This window comes from Mustela lutreola, chromosome 11, assembly GCF_030435805.1.
Source record: "Mustela lutreola isolate mMusLut2 chromosome 11, mMusLut2.pri, whole genome shotgun sequence".
Classification (NCBI taxonomy): Eukaryota; Metazoa; Chordata; class Mammalia; order Carnivora; family Mustelidae; genus Mustela; species Mustela lutreola.
The window spans coordinates 63,881,319-63,897,728 of NC_081300.1; the positions used below are offsets into that span (position 1 = coordinate 63,881,319).

At 52.3% G+C, this 16,410-nt stretch overlaps 1 protein-coding gene across 8 annotated transcripts; it reads right to left on the reverse strand.

Annotated features, from left to right (window-relative positions):
- Positions 1-968: 968 nt before the first annotated feature.
- Positions 969-4,493, reverse strand: TMEM191C (transmembrane protein 191C). 8 transcript variants are annotated; one of them, XM_059139992.1, is made up of 12 exons: positions 4,321-4,493; positions 3,908-4,031; positions 3,729-3,779; positions 3,500-3,577; positions 3,281-3,337; positions 3,095-3,154; positions 2,910-2,974; positions 2,684-2,825; positions 2,488-2,528; positions 2,137-2,382; positions 1,834-1,868; positions 1,496-1,663 (listed from the first exon to the last, which is right to left on the reverse strand). In XM_059139992.1, the coding sequence occupies exons 1-10, from the start codon at positions 4,473-4,475 to the stop codon at positions 2,178-2,180; spliced, it is 978 nt and encodes a 325-aa protein (XP_058995975.1). In that variant the 5' UTR covers positions 4,476-4,493; the 3' UTR covers positions 1,496-1,663; positions 1,834-1,868; positions 2,137-2,177. The 8 variants fall into 8 exon arrangements, with proteins under 8 accessions (XP_058995981.1, XP_058995979.1, XP_058995977.1 ...); XM_059139997.1 differs by having other exon boundaries at positions 2,753-2,825; positions 4,321-4,492; XM_059139993.1 differs by having other exon boundaries at positions 2,488-2,591; positions 2,753-2,825; positions 4,321-4,491.
- Between the last annotated feature and the right edge of the window lie 11,917 nt (positions 4,494-16,410).

A 16,410-nucleotide genomic window follows, 5' to 3' on the forward strand; every position in this document is an offset into this window, starting at 1 on the left:
GCTCAAGCGGGAAGCCTGCTTCCTCTCTCTCTGCCTACTTGTGATCTCTGTCAAATAAATAAACAAAAATCTTTAAAAAAGAAAAAAAAATTTGAAAGAGAGTGAGAGAGCATGAGAAGGGAGAAGGTCTGAAGAAGCAGCAGACTCCCCGCTGAGCTGGAAGCCCATTGCGGACTGGACTCGGGGATCATGACCTGAGCAGAAGGCAGTGGCTTAACCAACTGAGCCACCCAGGCGCCCCCTAATATTTCTTCTAAGGGAGTGCAGGCAACAGGGTAGAGAGAGCTGGGATAAAAGCTAGATGTCCCTAAAAAGTCTTATTTCACAGATTTAATTTTGTAGTTATAGAGTATAAAAAATAAGAAATTTAAATAAAAACTTGGAAGAAAAAAAGTAACACAATGCCTGGGGCACCTGGGTGACTTGGTTGAGCACTTGACTTGGTTTCAGATCAGATCATGATCTCAGGGTCCCCAGCGCACAGTTCACTTGAGGTTCTTTCCCTCTCCTTCTGTCCCTCCCTGTTCCTCCCCAGCTCATGCTCTTTCTCACTCTAAAATAAGTGAAAATAATCTAAAAAAAAAAAAAAACAAAACAAAAAAAAACACCCAAAGTTAATCCAATGCCTAAACATTGAAAGCAAAAAAAAAAAAAAAAAAAATCACACTCGTGAAAATGGCTATTATTTTAAAAATTTTTTTGAAAAACGAAATGGGGGAGCCTGGGTGACTCAGGTTAAGCAAGTGACTCTTGGTTTCAGCTGGGGTCAGTCATAGTCATGGTGATTTAGTAAATAAAATCTTTTTAATAAGGATTTAATAAATAAAATCTTTTTAAAATAAATAAATAAAAACAGATGTTGTTGAGAATGTGGGCAAATGAGAGCTCTTTTGCACTGCCCTGGAGATGTAAAATGTGGAATGCAGTCGAGCCCTTCCTCCTCAAAGCATTAAACACAGAAGTCCCAATGATCCAGCAGTTCCAAGTCTGTGTATTTACCCAAAAGAACAAACATTGATACACCAATGTTCACAGAAGCATTACTCACCACAGCCAAAAGGTGGAAACAACCCAAATGCCCATTTATGCATGAAACCATAAAGTGGTTAGCAACAAAATGTTATAATGAATGTATGAACAAAATGTTTACACCAACTAAAGGTATTTACCGTATGTATTACAATTTCTGGACTGGAATGGATTTTTATAGGACATAGCACACAATTTCTAAATTTGATGAAATTTTATACACAGGATTACATAAACAAATTTAACCCCAAAAGGACTTAAATACCTACACATCAATAAGAAAACGATTGTTTGGAGACACTGCCAAAACCTGTGTGTTGCGGGGCGGGGGGAGGGGGGCGTGTCGCTGGGTGTGTGCACGCGCGCCCGCAACAAGGAGATACACGGAACAATTTCACTACCAAAAACCGTAAAGAATAAAAGTAGTATTTGTATATAAAAAAAAAAAAAACCACAAAACTCAAGATTCATCATTTCCACTAAGCAGAACAGTCTACCTTTAGGTAGACTTTTTATTTATAAAAAGACGATTCCCAACGAAGACCGCCGCGGGGAGCGCGCGACGCCAGCAGGACCAGCACGTTCCGCAAGGGGACCACAGGAGACCAATGCCCAGGCCGGTGCCCTGAAGAACCTGCCGCAAGAAAACCAACGGATGCTGCGGGGACCTCAATAACCCCCCACGCAGCCGGGGGAACCACCGACCTCCACCGACCAAGACCTGACCCGCCTGCTCCCCCGCCCCCCACCCCCACCCCAGGCTCACTAGCAGGGAAAAACCAAGTTTAGCAAAAAGATACTGACCAACTTCCGAGGTGGCTCTGGTGCGGCAGCAGGCGCTGTAGGAAGAGGGATCCCGGGAGTTCCTTGGTGCGAACCCCCAGTCCCTACCCCAAGTCTCGGGTGCCGGAAGAGGGCGCGCCGGGCTCCTGCGCAAGTCTAGGGCTCTGCCAGCTGGAGCCCGGGGCAGCCTCTCCAACCCCAAGAACCGCCTGGAAGGCCTTGCACCCGCTGAGACCAAGGTGCTAGGACCGCTGGGCCAAGGAACACATGACCCACCCCCGAGAGTCTCCCCTCGGCCTCCACCCAGGCTCCCAGAAACCACACCGAGACAGAGGTGCAGGCGGCCGCGGCCGGCGTGACGCGCGCTAGGTCGGCAGCAGGCCGCGCGCGCGCAGCTCGAGCAGCGGGGACAGCGTGTAGCGCAGGCGGCGGAAGGTGGTGTCCGAGATAAGGTACCGGAGTCCTCGGCGGAGGGCCGAAGGGTTCACTAGCATCAGGTAGAGCAGCGGCAGCGCCAGGAAGCCGAGCAGGAGCAAAAGCAGCGTCTGCAGCGCGCCCAGCGCCCACAGCCTGCGGACCGAAGGACGGATGGACAGACAGGGGAAGGGGGCGGTGGAGAGTAAGTCGTGGGGTGGACCCGAGCCCAGCGCGCCCGCCGCCTGCCCGCTGACTCACCTGATGCCAGCCCTGCCGGTGCCCGTGGAAAGCCGCATCTCCTGCGGACAGAGGGAGCGGCTTCTAGCTCGGCCCCGGCGCGGGGGCGCCACGAGTTCCGGGTCCTTCATGGAGGGGGCGGGAGTCGTAAGGGACCAGAACCCTCATCCCCCAGAGTACGGGTCTGGGTAGTCGCGGGCCCGTCAGGGGGCAGGACCTCGAGGGGAGGCGGAGCCCCGTGGGTGCGGGTGACCCCCGTGAAGAGCGGGTCCGGGTTCGCGCTCACACAGTCAGCCTCGGCCACCTCCTCCATGAGCGAGCCCGCGCAGTCCTGCCCCCGAAGAGGATGGGAGTCGCACCTGCAGGGAAGGGCATCGAGGTGAGCGATCTAAGTCAGCCCCACTGCCGCCCCACCGTACCACCACAGTCCTGGCCCCCCTTACAGATCCGGGTCGTCCCGCGAGGCGTCCAGCGCAGCAGTTGCCTCCGCCACCTTTGCCTGCAACTCCTGGAGGGAGTGGGAGTGAGGCCTCAGGACTGGGGGAGGAGACACCCGGGGGAGGGGGCACTGGGGGTCGCCGCAGCTCCGGGGTTGGAGGGGTGTCGGGACGTGAGCGGCTCTCGGTACCTGCAGGACTCCGCTCTGCTCCTGAAAGCTGGCCCAGGCCTCCTCCGTCCGCTGCGCGCCCTGGGATGAGGGGAGCCCTGATGAGACTCGGGGTAGCGCCAGGCCCTCCATCCTCCCGCACCTGCGCACCCACCCACCCAACACCCGAAGCCGACCTTCGCCTTCAGGCCCCGGCCCCGCCCTCACCTGCCGCAGGTTCTCCGCCTGCCTGGCGTGCTTGGCCTCCACCAGCTCCAGTTGTTTCTTCAGACGGATCCAAGGAATGTCAGGAGTCCAGGACGCCCGGGACTCCCCCGCAAGCCTCCTCTCTACCCACCCCCGCCCCTCAGGGAGCCTCCGCGCCCCCAGGTCATTATGGCCCCGCCCGCGCCTCCGCTCGGATCTTGGGGGCCCCACCCAAACAACCTGCAACGCCATCAGTTGAGTCCCCAGTCGCTGATCTGCGCGCTGCTGACTCAGTTGTTCCCCTCCGTAGTAGAAGAGCTAGAGATGGGTTTTATGAAGGTGGGGTTTGCGGGGCTTCGAGGAGAGGGGAATGTCCTGAGAGGAGGGGACAGGGCACCAAAAGGGGGGCGAGGACGACAGTGGGACATCCTAGGGGAAGCTAGAGACCGAGGCCGTCTCCTTAATGTACCTGACTCGACAGCTCTTCCCACTGCTCCTGAAGCTGCCGGTTACGTTGCTCCTGCGGAGGGGGTCGAGGAGGCTGCCTGGGCTTCTCGGAGACCGCAGCCTCGAGGCCGGCCTTACCCACCCAGGGCCCCGCCTCCGCCCTCCCCGTCGATCCCGCCCCATCCAGGGCCTGGTCCCCACCAAGTCCTGGTGGCGCCGCTCCGCGGCTTCCAGCAGCCCGCGAGCTCTCTCCGCGTGCTCCCGCGCCGCCTCGCGCGCCTCCCCGCACAGGGTCCGCGCCAACTGGCTTTGCTTCCGCTGCAGGCTGCAGAGGGGAAACTGAGGTGGTGCCACCGCGGAAGGCGGCAGGTGCTCAGGCTCCCGCGGCCCCCGGGAAAGGCCAGCTGCGAATGGGCCCGAGGAAGCCCAAACTGGGGGTCCGCCCCCTCCCCTTCGTGGGTCCCCTGAATAGATGGGGACGGGGGTTTCGGGCCCCGGCGAAGAGGAATAACCGACGGGCCGGCGGGCGGCTCTGCCTAGGCCCGGGTGCCGCCGTCGGTGGAATCGACCTTTGCGCGACTGCTTTTCCCCATCGAGCCGCCCTTCCTGCGCACCTGCGCTCGCGCTCGCGCAGGTCCTGCAGGCGCGCGGTGAGGCTCTCGCTCTCGGCCTCGAGCCCGCGCACCAGCTCCTCCAGCTCCTGCTTCCGCAGTCGCCCGTCGCGGTTGTCCTTCTGCAGCTGCAGCAGCAGCTCCTGCGTCTCTGCCATAGCTACAGGGACTGTGTCCCGCCGTTGCTGCCCGCCTGGGAGACCCGGCCCGCGGCTGGCGTCACAATGAGCGGCAGGGGGCGGCCACGGCAGACGGGAGTGGGGCAGGATAGCACTTAGTCCCTCCAGGGGCCACCATGAGAAAGACCAAATATCAAACATCAAAGGTCAAAGGGTCTGCTGGGCATTGCCCAGAGGGGAGAACTGGAACGCCCAGGAAGAGTCTGAAGAGACACCACATTTTCCATCAAGCAGAACAGCCAACAGAAAGACGGTTGGGTGACATCAAATATAAGCAACCAAGTGAGGGAACAGGAACCTTTGTGCCCTGCACCATCTGTGGGTCATTTGGGGGAGCTGCTGGGGATGAACAGTGACTGGGCATGGTGGTCCTCCATGACCCACAATTTCACTGCAGGAGTACACTCCCCAGAGGAACTTTCTTCCGTGTTTGCAAAGCATTAGGAGCAGTGTAAGTGTGGCATTAACGTGTAATTAAACACAGAAATGTGATATATGAGACAATTGATAAAGGAATCCAATAAAGCACTTCAAATGAGCTAGGATCTTTTAAATCAACATGAAGAGACCTGAAAATAATGTTGATGGTAAAAAAACAAAACAAAACAAAAAAACCCACAACAACAAAAACAGCAAGTAGAATGAGATGTGCCCATGATAGTATTTACCTAAACTAAGTATGCAGGGGTGAGTCCCAGGGGGTAAGGAGGATGAAGAAAAGGGGGTAGGGGGTTGCAGGGGGATCTGCGCAGGGACCTGGGCTGAGGATGAAGGCAATTCCTGCTACGCCCCAGTGGGAAGTCACCAGGAGGCAACACCTTTGCAGATATCAGGGGGAGCTGGGTTGCTTCTCATTAATTCTGAGAAATGTGAGCAAGACTGAAGTCATTTCGAGTTACTTACACAGTAAATTAAAAATGGCCATGGCTTCCCTGCAGGCCTGCCACCAGGAAGCAGAGCCTGCCTCCCTGGGCCGTTAATCTTGGAGAGGCCATGGATTCTGTCACCAGGGTGGGCCCTGAATGGGGACAGATGGGGGCAATGGAGAGATCCTGGGACAAATCACAGGGCCACACGGGGGTGAGGCATCATTTGGGAGAGTGGTGGGTGCCTTTCGTTGGCTGTCTGGTTCGGAAGCCTCTTCCGGACTGGGGCTTTCGAGAACCGACAGAGCAGTGGTGGCGGTGGCGTTGGAGCAGCCTCAGGCCCTGCTGCCATCTTGCCCTGTACCCTGGCACGTGCCCAGCCTCTCCTACACCCCTTGCAGCAGCCAGTCAGCCAGCACCAGCCCCAGCAGGAAGCCTCCCTGGGAGCGGGTGGGAAGCCTGGGTTAGAGCCCATGAGGGGCTGGTGGGGGTCACGGGCATAAAACCCTCCAACTCTGGAATGAGAGAGCCTTCATTCAGAGCCCTGGCTTCCTCCCTCCCGGTCTGCGACCTGCAACAAGGCTCCTAAGCCCCCGGGTCTCTCAGTTTGTTCACCTATTAAGTGGGGCTTGTTGGAGACTCTCCCTCAAAGGACTGAGGGGAGCAAATGAGTTCACACACGAAGCCTCTGAGAGCTGAGCCTGGCACCTCCCAGTCCTGCGAGCCATCAGCTGGCTGTCGGCACTAGGCCTTCAGTCTCCACTTTGACATCTGCGGTCCCAGATGGTGGAGGAGCAGCTGAGCCACTGAGCCACCCAGGCGCCCCTACATATTGAAACATTTTGAATGTACTGGGTTGGATAAAACATTAAAACTTGACTTGATTGTTCTTTCTACATTTTCCTGTGGCTCCTAGAGAAATATTCTATCGGAGGGCACTGCCTAAGGTCAGTCCTGCTGGACAGCACTCTGTCTCCAGAGTTCCCGCATGGCCACTTCTCCCTTCAGGCTTAGCCCGCCCCCTGTCCCCTCATTGCCCTATAGGGTCCCAGGGATGGCCACCACTTCCACTGGCTAGGCTTTGTGATCCCGGTTTATGGATGGGGTAGCCAAGGCTCAGTGATGACCATTGCCAGGCAGTAGTAGCATTGGCAGCCCCTGTCTCCACCTATGTTCAGGAGGGAAGCCAGCGGCCAGCGGCCAGCCAGGATGGGCAGGTGACAAGGGCCCACTCTCTGGGTTCCCTTTCTGCCCCGCCCCTGTATCAGGACAGGAAAGTCTCTTTGGGGGAACATCCAGGACTATGCCTCTTAGGAAACCTAAGCCACTTCCCCTCCACAACCTGAAGGTCAGGAAAAAGGCGCAGGGAACCCTCCTGGCCTCAGTGCCCAAGCCCCACAGGCCGCTGGGGTCCAACTCCTGAGAACTTCTCTCCTGCACCCAGACCCCTGCAGGAAGCACCTGCCTTTCTTCCCCCTTGGTCCATTTGGCCCATTTCTGTCCTTTCTTAAAATGCAGGTTCAAAATCTTCCGGACCGTGAGCCTTCCTCCTCCACCAGACTGGGTCAGGAGCCACCTCCTCCTTGCAAAGTCCAGTTCCGGGGCGGGGGCATCAGTGCGACACTGGGCAAGCTCCACCCATCCCACGGATGGTGGCATAGAACGGGAAGGGGGGGGCCGGTGTGTGCACTGCACACCACCCTGCGCCGCCCTTGATTTTTCTTAACATTTTGGTACTTTCGAATTTATCGTTGATTATAATCTAGTATGTGTAGGCCCCATTTTCTCCAACATTTATGAGTTTATGCCCATCTCCAAATATGAAACAGCTGGGAGAATTTTAACATGAACCCCCATGAAGCCAGCACCCGCATTCCACTGTTGGCTCCTCTTGCTTCCTCCTCCTCCCCACCTTCCAGGGGAAGCTGCAGTGTCGCTGGCTTTCAGCTTCCTGGGCCGCTCTGCCCTCCTCTTCAGGGCTGAACAGTCATTGCATCCAGACGTGCTAGGAGCTCAGTAAATGTCAACTAAGAAAGAAAAATAAGAAAATCTACATCTGTTGTGCAAAACCCCTTGTTTTATATTTACAACTTTTATTTCTTGCCCAATAATCGAAAAAGGATGTAGGTAACTATGATCTATCAAATAATGAAGAGTTTCCATGGAAACAACTATTAAAAAAAGTTAGGTGGTGTTAAGCAGCCACCACCACAGAAAGCATTCCCTTGGAGAGTACAATGCCAGAAAGTGCTTTATGGCATACGATGTCTCCCAGGGCACGGGTCCTGCCCACCGGCCCATGTGAACCCCACTCCAATAGGAGGGATTTTTTTTTTTTTTTTAAATAAATGAAGCATATCCTTCAGTGATTGACCTGCATGCAGCAGTATCAACCATCACCTAACCAAAAGAGCTTTTTACTAAGGACCGTGTCAGGGTATTGTGCTTGGTTTGCACATGTGGTTACTGCCTTAATTCCAATGTTATTTTTTTCTCTATATACAATCAATTTGAAGCCATATCACAATGATGTACTAATGCAATGGTTGTAAGGCATAATTCGCACTGTTTTTATCCTGAGAAAATCATCTAGTTCGATGTCTCACTGTTTTTCCTATGCTGTTCCCAACACATGGAACAGCCTTCCTCTACTGCGCCCTTTCCTGTGAAGACTTTGCTGACCACAGGGGTTTCTGTGGCCCTCTTTGACCTATTCCTCCCCTGGCTCTTATTCGTGAGGGCCCATTTTTTTGTTTTTGTTTTTGTTTGTTTTTTAAGAGCCCGTTTTAATGGTTAGCCATTCAGTTAGCTGCGACAGCAGACACTCTAAAAAAACACAGCAATGAGTTTTCTTATTTGCTCCTTTTTTCATATCTGGGTTTTGAGGGTTTTTTCCATGGTCAAACTTTGTTGCCTTTTTTTTTTTTTTTTTTTGACATTTGTTGTTTTTCTAATGAAAAAATAAGTATTTGGCAGAAGAAAAGCATTACGGCATGTAAAACAGGTGAAAGCCAATTACAGCCTGGGGACAAGGATGTGCTCTGCCGGCTGAGGCCCAGCGCAGCTGGTGACAGAGACTCCCAGCTGGTTTTCTTACAGGGCAGTCAAGTCTCAGATGGGTGCCATTCGAAGACGGATACCTGGCCACCACTTCCGACCCATGCCAACCTGCCCTCCATGCAGCTCACTTGCCAGGGAAGGCCTCTAGAACTCTCTTCTCATTCTGGGATGAGGGGAGTGGCCCGATCCCAAGGGCTCACTCAAGGAAAGCAGGTCTTGGCCCCCTGATTAAAGCCCCTTCCCTGCACTGGGCTCTGGTCCTTTCTGGTCCCTCTCCTTACAGCTGTGCCTCTTCCGTTCCCTCTCCCCCTCAGAGATCTCATGCAGGGTCCTAGGGTTGAGCCCTTTCCCTGTGGTGATGCTCAATGACCACCTTGAGTGGTGACCCCCTGCCCGTGGACCATCACCAGGAGGTTCACCCCCAAGGCTGCCCACATAGCCTCTCCAATTAGTCCTGCCCCCTCTCCTCCAGCTGTGGCCCTAGAAATCTCAATGCTTTCCCTGCTTTCTTGACCTCTCCCACCCTGAAGTCTATCCCCCAATACTGGGGGCTCTTCTATGGCTAATTACTGCCCTATCTGTACCTCCATTTCTACTGTGAATGGAGAGACCACCTATCTCTTCAGTGCTGTTATGTAGAATAAAGAAGCTGATGTTTGCACAGCACTTAGAACATGTCTGGTACCCAGTTAAGTGACACAGAAGCACTTGTTAAATAAGCTTAAATTTAAAAAAATCAAAATCTCAAATTCTGACCTCTAACCATGTTCAATGTCATTGTTCCAGACTGGATCATTCCCAGACTTTCTAAGAAGTCAGCCTGCTCTCACTGCATAACCGCACAGAAACCAGAGGATAATTCCCCACTCAACCCAACACAGACAGACACACACTCAACCCTCTGGCAGCTTCCCACAAGTCCACAGCCTAGACTGTCCTCCAGGCAACTGGCCTTGAGCCCAGGAATCTGTCTCCTACTGCTCTTTAGACTCACCTGCCTGCCAGAGGGCCTTTGCACCTGCTCTTCCCCCTGCCCAGTCCCTCTCTCACATTCTTCAGCCCAATTCCAGATTCCTTATTTTCTTTTTAAGATTTTTAAAAAATTATTTATTTATTTATTTATTTGAGAGAGAGAGAGAGAGAGAGCACGTGCTGGGGCTGGGGGAGGTAAGGGCAGAGGGACAGAGAATCCTCAGACTCCCTGCTAAGGCTGGATCCCAGGACCCCGAGACCAGGATCTAAGCTGAAATCAAGAGTTAGCCACTCAACCAACTAAATCATCCAGGCGCCCCCTCCCCTCAATTCCAGCTTCTTAAGAATGCATTTCCTGGGGCACCTGGGTGGCTCAGTAAGTGGGGCATCTGCCTTTGGCTCAGGTCATGATCTCAGGGTCCTGGGATTTGAGCCCCATATCAGGATCTCTGCTCAGGGGTGCGGCTGCTTCTCCCTCTCCCTCTGTGACCTCTCTCACTCTCACTCTCTCTCAAATAAATAAATAAAATTTTAAAAATTAAAAAATAAAGTACTAAAACAAAACAAAAGAAACTACCTTTCCTGGCGACTCTACCCCAAACTGCAATCCCCTCCCTCTGGCATTTTCCCTGTGTCTGCCAAGTATGTATTATCTACTATTTTTTTTTTTAAGATTTTATTTATTTATTTGAGGGAGAATGAGTGAGAGAGAGCATGAGCGAGGAGAAGGTCCAAGGGAGAAGCAGACTCCCCAAGGAGCCGGGAGCCCGATGTGGGACTCGATCCCGGAAGTCCGGGATCATGACCTGAGCCGAAGGCAATTGCTCAACCAACTGAGCCACTCAGGCGCCCTATTACCTACTATCTGTACCATGTCCCCCACCGGAACAGGAGCTCAGCTAGGACAGGGCTTGGTGCATATAGAGCTGCTGATTGGACACAGGGACAGCCTGTCTCCACTGCAGAGTCTTATCCAAGGACAGAAGCCACAATCCAGCCGTGACCCAGAAGGGCTGGAATCCAAACAGCTGGCAAGTGTCACCCAAGACCACATTCTTCCTCTGACCCCACGGCCTTAAACTTGGAGAGCCTGTAGTGTGAACACAGACAGATGGAGGGCTGCCTGGGACTCCTGTGCACCCAAGGCCTCACGTGGCACACCCCTGTGCACCCCGTTATGGGTGGAGTTGTGCCCCCAGAATCCCTAGGTTGAAGTCCTCAGACTCAGTACCTGAGAATGTGGTTGTATCTGGAGGCGGAGCCTTGAACGAGGTGGTTAGGCTAGTACAAGGCTGTTAGGGTGGCCCTAAGCCAATCCGACTGGGATCCTTCTAAGAGGAAATCTGGACACAGACAGAGAGCGAGGACAGCCATTTATAAGCCAAGGAGAGAGGCCTCAGGAGAAACCACCTGTTGAGACGTGGATTCAGGCTTCGGCCTCCAGAACCCTGAGAACTTCCTGTTAAGCTCCAGAGGGTGTGGGGCTCTGTTATGGCCGCCTGAGTGCGCACGCACACCCCCTTCCATCTCCAGAGAAGGGCCCAGGCCCACCTGCAGACAGGATGCCAGGGATGGGGGGGTAGGCCTCGAGGGCAGGGCCCCTTTGGGGAGGCAATGGCAGCGGTGGGAAGTTCCCCATGGCTCCTTCAGCTGGGGGGCAAGCCCCGGCCCTCTGATTGGGCTTTGGAGGCCCTTGGGGAACTGGCTGGAGTCTGTGCGCTGCTCTCCCCACACACAGCCCTGGCCACAGGGAAGCTGCTTCAGTTCCAGCAAGACACCGACTCCTCCCCTGGCCTTCGTGTATACTGCTCTGGCTGCCTGGGACAGAACACCTGGGCCCACCGCCGCCATTGCCTCCAGTCACAGCCCTGGGATGAGTCACCACCAGATGGCCCTCTGTCCCAGAGCTCCAGAAACTTCTTGTGGACAGGGCCCTCCTCCCCTGTGAGCTCTGGGTTGTGTTTCACCACAGACACTCCAGGCGGTCCCACCATGTACCCCCAGGGTTAGCGGAAGAGCTAGTGCAGCTGAGTGCTGGGCACCAGGCTGGCTATGGGGCCTCAAGTCAGCATTAGTATCTACCTGCCTGTCTCCTCCGCAGAACTCAAGGATCTGAGAGGTCAGGGGCCACATTCATGCACCGTCAACAATAGGGCTGTCCTGGGCTCCTCAGAGATGAACTGGACACATGCCCACCTGACACAGAGAAACCACTCTAGACACCCCTTTGGTGCTGCCTCTGACCTCACATCAGGGACACTTGCAGGTGGTGATCAGCTTTGTCACCTGTGGCCAGAGAGAAGGGCTGACCACAAAATAGGCTACCAGTGAAACTGTTTGGTGACACTTCCTAAACTCACTGGTCAGGGGCACTGGCAGAGACCAGCGCAGGTGGAAGGGGAACTGCGGGCCCTCTTCCCAGAAGGCCAAGCACCCAAGACAGAGGGTTCTTTATGGCTGGTTGGTGAAGGGTAAGACTTCCAGCATCTCAGGCCCTGAGGGTGGGTCAGCTTCCTGCACTCAAGCCAATGCCTGTCCCACTGCTGGTCTTTCCCAAGGACTCAAACCCTTTCTCTCCCCTATCTGGTTTCTATAGCATAGAGACCAGCATTCAGCTGGTTGGAAGCAAAGGCCATGTAGGACACATGGCCACCTGCTCTCCCAGGGAGCCTGTGTGTGCTCTCTCCACTGTTCGCCCTCCTCCAGCCAGCTGTTAGAGGACTGCTCTCTTCAGGGACAGCCTTCCTCAGTGTGAGGTTTCTGCAGGTCCTAGGTTGAGGGGGTGCCCCACTGCCTCCCAGCAGCCTTCTTCCTCCTCAAGGCCCAGGGCAGTAGGAGGGCCGACTGTGCCGAGGGGTGGGCAGAGCGAACCGGGTACCCAGGCCACTCAAGCATTGGTTTCACACATGTTCTCACTCAGACTCTGGATGTTCACGTCCCCTACAGGTGGCCTACAGAAGCCGGGTGGCACTTCAGAATTACCAACGGTTAACATTTTGTGGTGTACCTCAGACTTCAGTGACATGTCCTGGCTCTTACCATGTTTGAGGAAGGAGCCATTGCAAAGTTTCCTCTCCATTTGGTATACAACTTGGCAAATGCCCTTGTAGAAGGTCTCATGGGAAACAGTTCTTAAAATATTTAGATACTTCCTCCTGCAACGAAGTGGAAACAGCCTCTAGTTCCCTCACCCTGACCTTCTCCTTTTCCCCTCCCTCCTGGTTTGGACACACAAAGCTGATTATGACTCTCACTCACAACTTTGGGCCTAATGACAAAAGAGTTTTCTCCTATTCTTCCCTGTTCCTTTTTTTGGCTCACTCTTGACTACACAGAATTCCTTCACTGCTGTCGACCTCAAGTGGCTCTGGGAAAGAGGCACGTTTTAAATTAAACCCTTTATGGAAGGAAACAGCAGTGCCCACAACTCAAAATCTGTCTTTCATTTCTAACCATGTAACTCCTACCTAATCTAGCCCTGACTTACAGTCAGCTGGGAATAAGGTTATTTCATCTCACCTTTCACCCTTCTCTAGAAGGCTCTTCAAGCTCCTGGTACTAAGGGGGCTTTTGCATAAGGCCTTCTCTGTCAGAAGCACCATAGCCAGCCCAGCACAGGCATAAGCAGTGTCTCATCTCCTCCATCCCACACATTTTAGGTGACCACTGGATTGATTCCAAAAGGCTTTTCAGGGTCTCATTCTTGAATATCAGAGCCTGCAAGGTCATCCCACATTCGAGGAAAGCCTTTAAAATTATTTTTTTTAATGGATAAAAACTAACCTAATGTGGGCATCTAAAAAGGAATTAGATACAAGGAACAGAAGAAAATGTCAAAAAATTAAACTTTCCTTAGAAATTAAGTCTATGAAAAGATAACAAAATGCAATAATCAAAGAAGGGAAATTAAAAATAATGCTGACAGGGACGCCTGGGTGGCTCAGTTGGTTAAGCAGCTGCCTTCAACTCAGGTCATGATCCCAGCGTCCTGGGATCGAGTCCCGCATCGGGCTCCTTGCTCCACGGGGAGCCTGCTTCTCCCTCTGACTCTGCCTTCCACTCTATCTGCCTGTGCTCACTCTCGCTCGCTCTCTCTCTCTGACAAATAAATAAATAAATAAATCTTTAAAAAAAATAAAAATAAAAATAAAAATAATGCTGACACATCTTAAGAACCAGTAAATTCACATCTTGCAGTAAATCTGTAAGAAGAGATCCCCTGAACGAAACCAATCCATCAGGTACCCAGCCCCCCGAATGGACAAACCACCGGAAATAGGGACAATTCTAAAAGCCTCCAGAGAAGATTACAAAGGGAACTAGACTTCTCATCACATTGGAAGGTAGAGGCCAATGAAGCAACACTTTGCAAATTCAGCAGGAAAATACCTAATCTACAATTCTATACCCAGCCAAACTATCAATTCTGTGTAGTTCAAAAGCATTTTCAACGTTCAAAGTTACAAAAAACCTACCTTCCATATTTCCTTTCTCAGGATGGTACCAGAGAAAACATACTTCCCTAACAAGCATGTAACTCAAGAAAACACACAGGATCCAGAAAGCTGGGCTTTCAAAGCAGGACAAACAGGCAAGAAAACTTCCCACCCAATCTGTGCAGGAAAGCAGCAGTTGCCAGATGGATGTCCCTTGGGGGCAAAAATAACAGAACAGATAGCATCTGATTCTGTGGAAAACTATACTGGCAAGGATTTCACAGAGTTTAAGTGTGGAGGAAGACAGAGACACAAACCAGTCTGAGTAATGAAAACATAATTGACCTCCACAAGAACAGGAAATGGTACAGAAAGATACACTACACCACTCGGTTCGGCAGTGAACAAAGACACATGGTGGTCGTGGCAAGTACTGATCAGGAAATGACACACTTCATCAGGTCTCATAAATGAAGTTCAATGGAACATAGCCATGCCCACCTACTTACATTGTTAGTGGGCACTTTTAAGATTTTATTCGATAGAGACAGAGAGAGATCACAAATACAGAGAGGCAGGCAGAGAGAGGAGAAAGGAGGCTCCCCGCTGAGCAGAGAGCCTGACGTGGAGGCTCCATTCCAGGACCCTGAGATCATGACCTGAGCCGAAGGCAGAGGCTTAATCCACTGAGCCACCCAGGTGCCCCGTTAGCACTGGGACAACAGGGTTGAGAAGTCACTGCAAAGACTCTATGTCCCACAGAGCCTAGAACAGTTATTACCTGGCTACTTTATGGAAGTCTCCCAAGCTCTAAATTAGGGTTGATTGGACGGGAGGAGGAGGGGTCTTGCTGGAACTGAAGCAGCTTCCCTATGGCCAGGGCTGTGTGTGGGGAGAGCTGTGCCCAGACTAAACTGTGTGTGGGGAATTTAAGGAAAGTGGAAGAGGGTGTAAATGCAGTAAAATCTTCATCTATAGGTCCAGATTCTTCAAAGGATGAATTAAGACAGCAGGGTACTACTATTTAGAAATGTGGAGTTAAATACAGAAGAAATGCTATAAATAGAAGTGGGTACCTGTGTATGTTGTGATCGGATTAAGAGAACAAAAAACTACTGTCCTATGACTTTTTTTGGTAATTGCCACACCCAACATGAGGCTTGAACTTATGATGCTCAGATAACATGTCACATGGTCTTCTGACTGAGACAGGCTCAGTGTCCGTTTTAAGCCTTTTAAAGAAACTTGATTATTTAAGCTAGGGTCACTTATTGCTTTGATAAAACAACAAAAAAAAGGTTTTAAAAGAGCTGAACAGGGCACCTGGGTGGCTCAGTTGGTTGACTGTCTTCAGCTCAGGTCATGCTCTGGGAGTCCCAGGATCAAGCTCCACACCAAGCTCCCTCCTCAGTGGGGAATCTGCTTCTCCCTCTGGCCCTCCCGCCTCTCATTCTCTCTCAAATAAAAAATAAAATCTTTAAAAAAATAAAGAGTAGAACAGAAGGTACCTGGCTGGCTCAGTAAATAGAGCACGTGATTCGATCTCAGGGTTAAGTTCGAACTCCCAGTGGGTGGAGAGATTACTTAAAACACATACACACACACACATTCAAAAACATAAAAACAACAGAACGAAACTTACCGTGTCTTAGAGCAGCGATGCTCTATCCTTCTGGGGTCCTGGGCTCATCTGCTGCTGGCCTGGAGCCACTTGGACATCTGAAGCCCACCGTCAGAGGTCTAGGCTGGCTGACCACCCTCCTGGCCCCATCCTTGCTCCTCCTCCTGGATTTTCACTCATCCTGAATTCCCACTCCAGTGGGTGGGTGGGACAGTCCCAGAGGAAACTGAAACTACTGTCCCTGGAGACTAAGATTATCCTTTCCTTCCTCTCCTGCTTGACCTCAAGCAGGAACAGAAGCAGTAGGCAGGAGAGAGCCGTTGCCCTGCCCCGGCCTGACTCTGCTACTCCAGCAGGTGGTCCTGAGCATGGGCCAGACCTCTCCTCATCCAGTCGACCAAGTCCCTGTCCCTGCGACATATCCATTGCTCCCTAAACCCTCTTAGCTAACCCAGGCCAGCATCACCCAAGAGGATGGTGACTCCAGAGTACTGGGTCCCTGGACCAGTGCCCAAGCCCCGGATGCACACATGTGGCCAAGTGTGGTCCTAGCCCCACCTGAAACCCACTCTTAGGATGGTAGTGATGCCCACCCCAGCTCCCTACCCTTCTAGGTCTTTGAAGTGTAGGACACAGGAAAGCAGTGTGTCATTTAGAAAGAGAACACCAGAGAACACAGAAGCCCCACAGAAAGTAGTTTTCAATCAAGCTTTTAATGAAAAGATCATAAAATAACAGTTTCTCATCACTGTACATTAAGACTGCACGCTTCTGAATGGAGAGATCAGTCGTCGGTGAAATTGCTTTTCTATGACACTTGAGGGCTGCATATCTGCAGCTCTGACCTGAATTTATCCCAACTCTTAAAGGAAGTGAGCTCAATGTGATGACTGACAGCGGCGGTGGCCAGTACAGGAGTGCGATCACGGTGTCCCTCCCCCTTCCAGGAAGGGAAGAGA

Coding starts and splice junctions, on each gene's coding strand:
- TMEM191C (XM_059139990.1), bottom strand. CDS start 4,475: ATGGCAGAGACGCAGGAGCTGCTGCTGCAGCTGCAGAAGGACAACCGC. Junction 3,780..3,907: donor AGCGGCGCCACCAGGACTTG/GTGGGGACCAGG, acceptor CCCCCTCCGCAG/GAGCAACGTAACCGGCAGCT. Junction 3,338..3,499: donor CTCAACTGATGGCGTTGCAG/GTTGTTTGGGTG, acceptor ATCCGTCTGAAG/AAACAACTGGAGCTGGTGGA.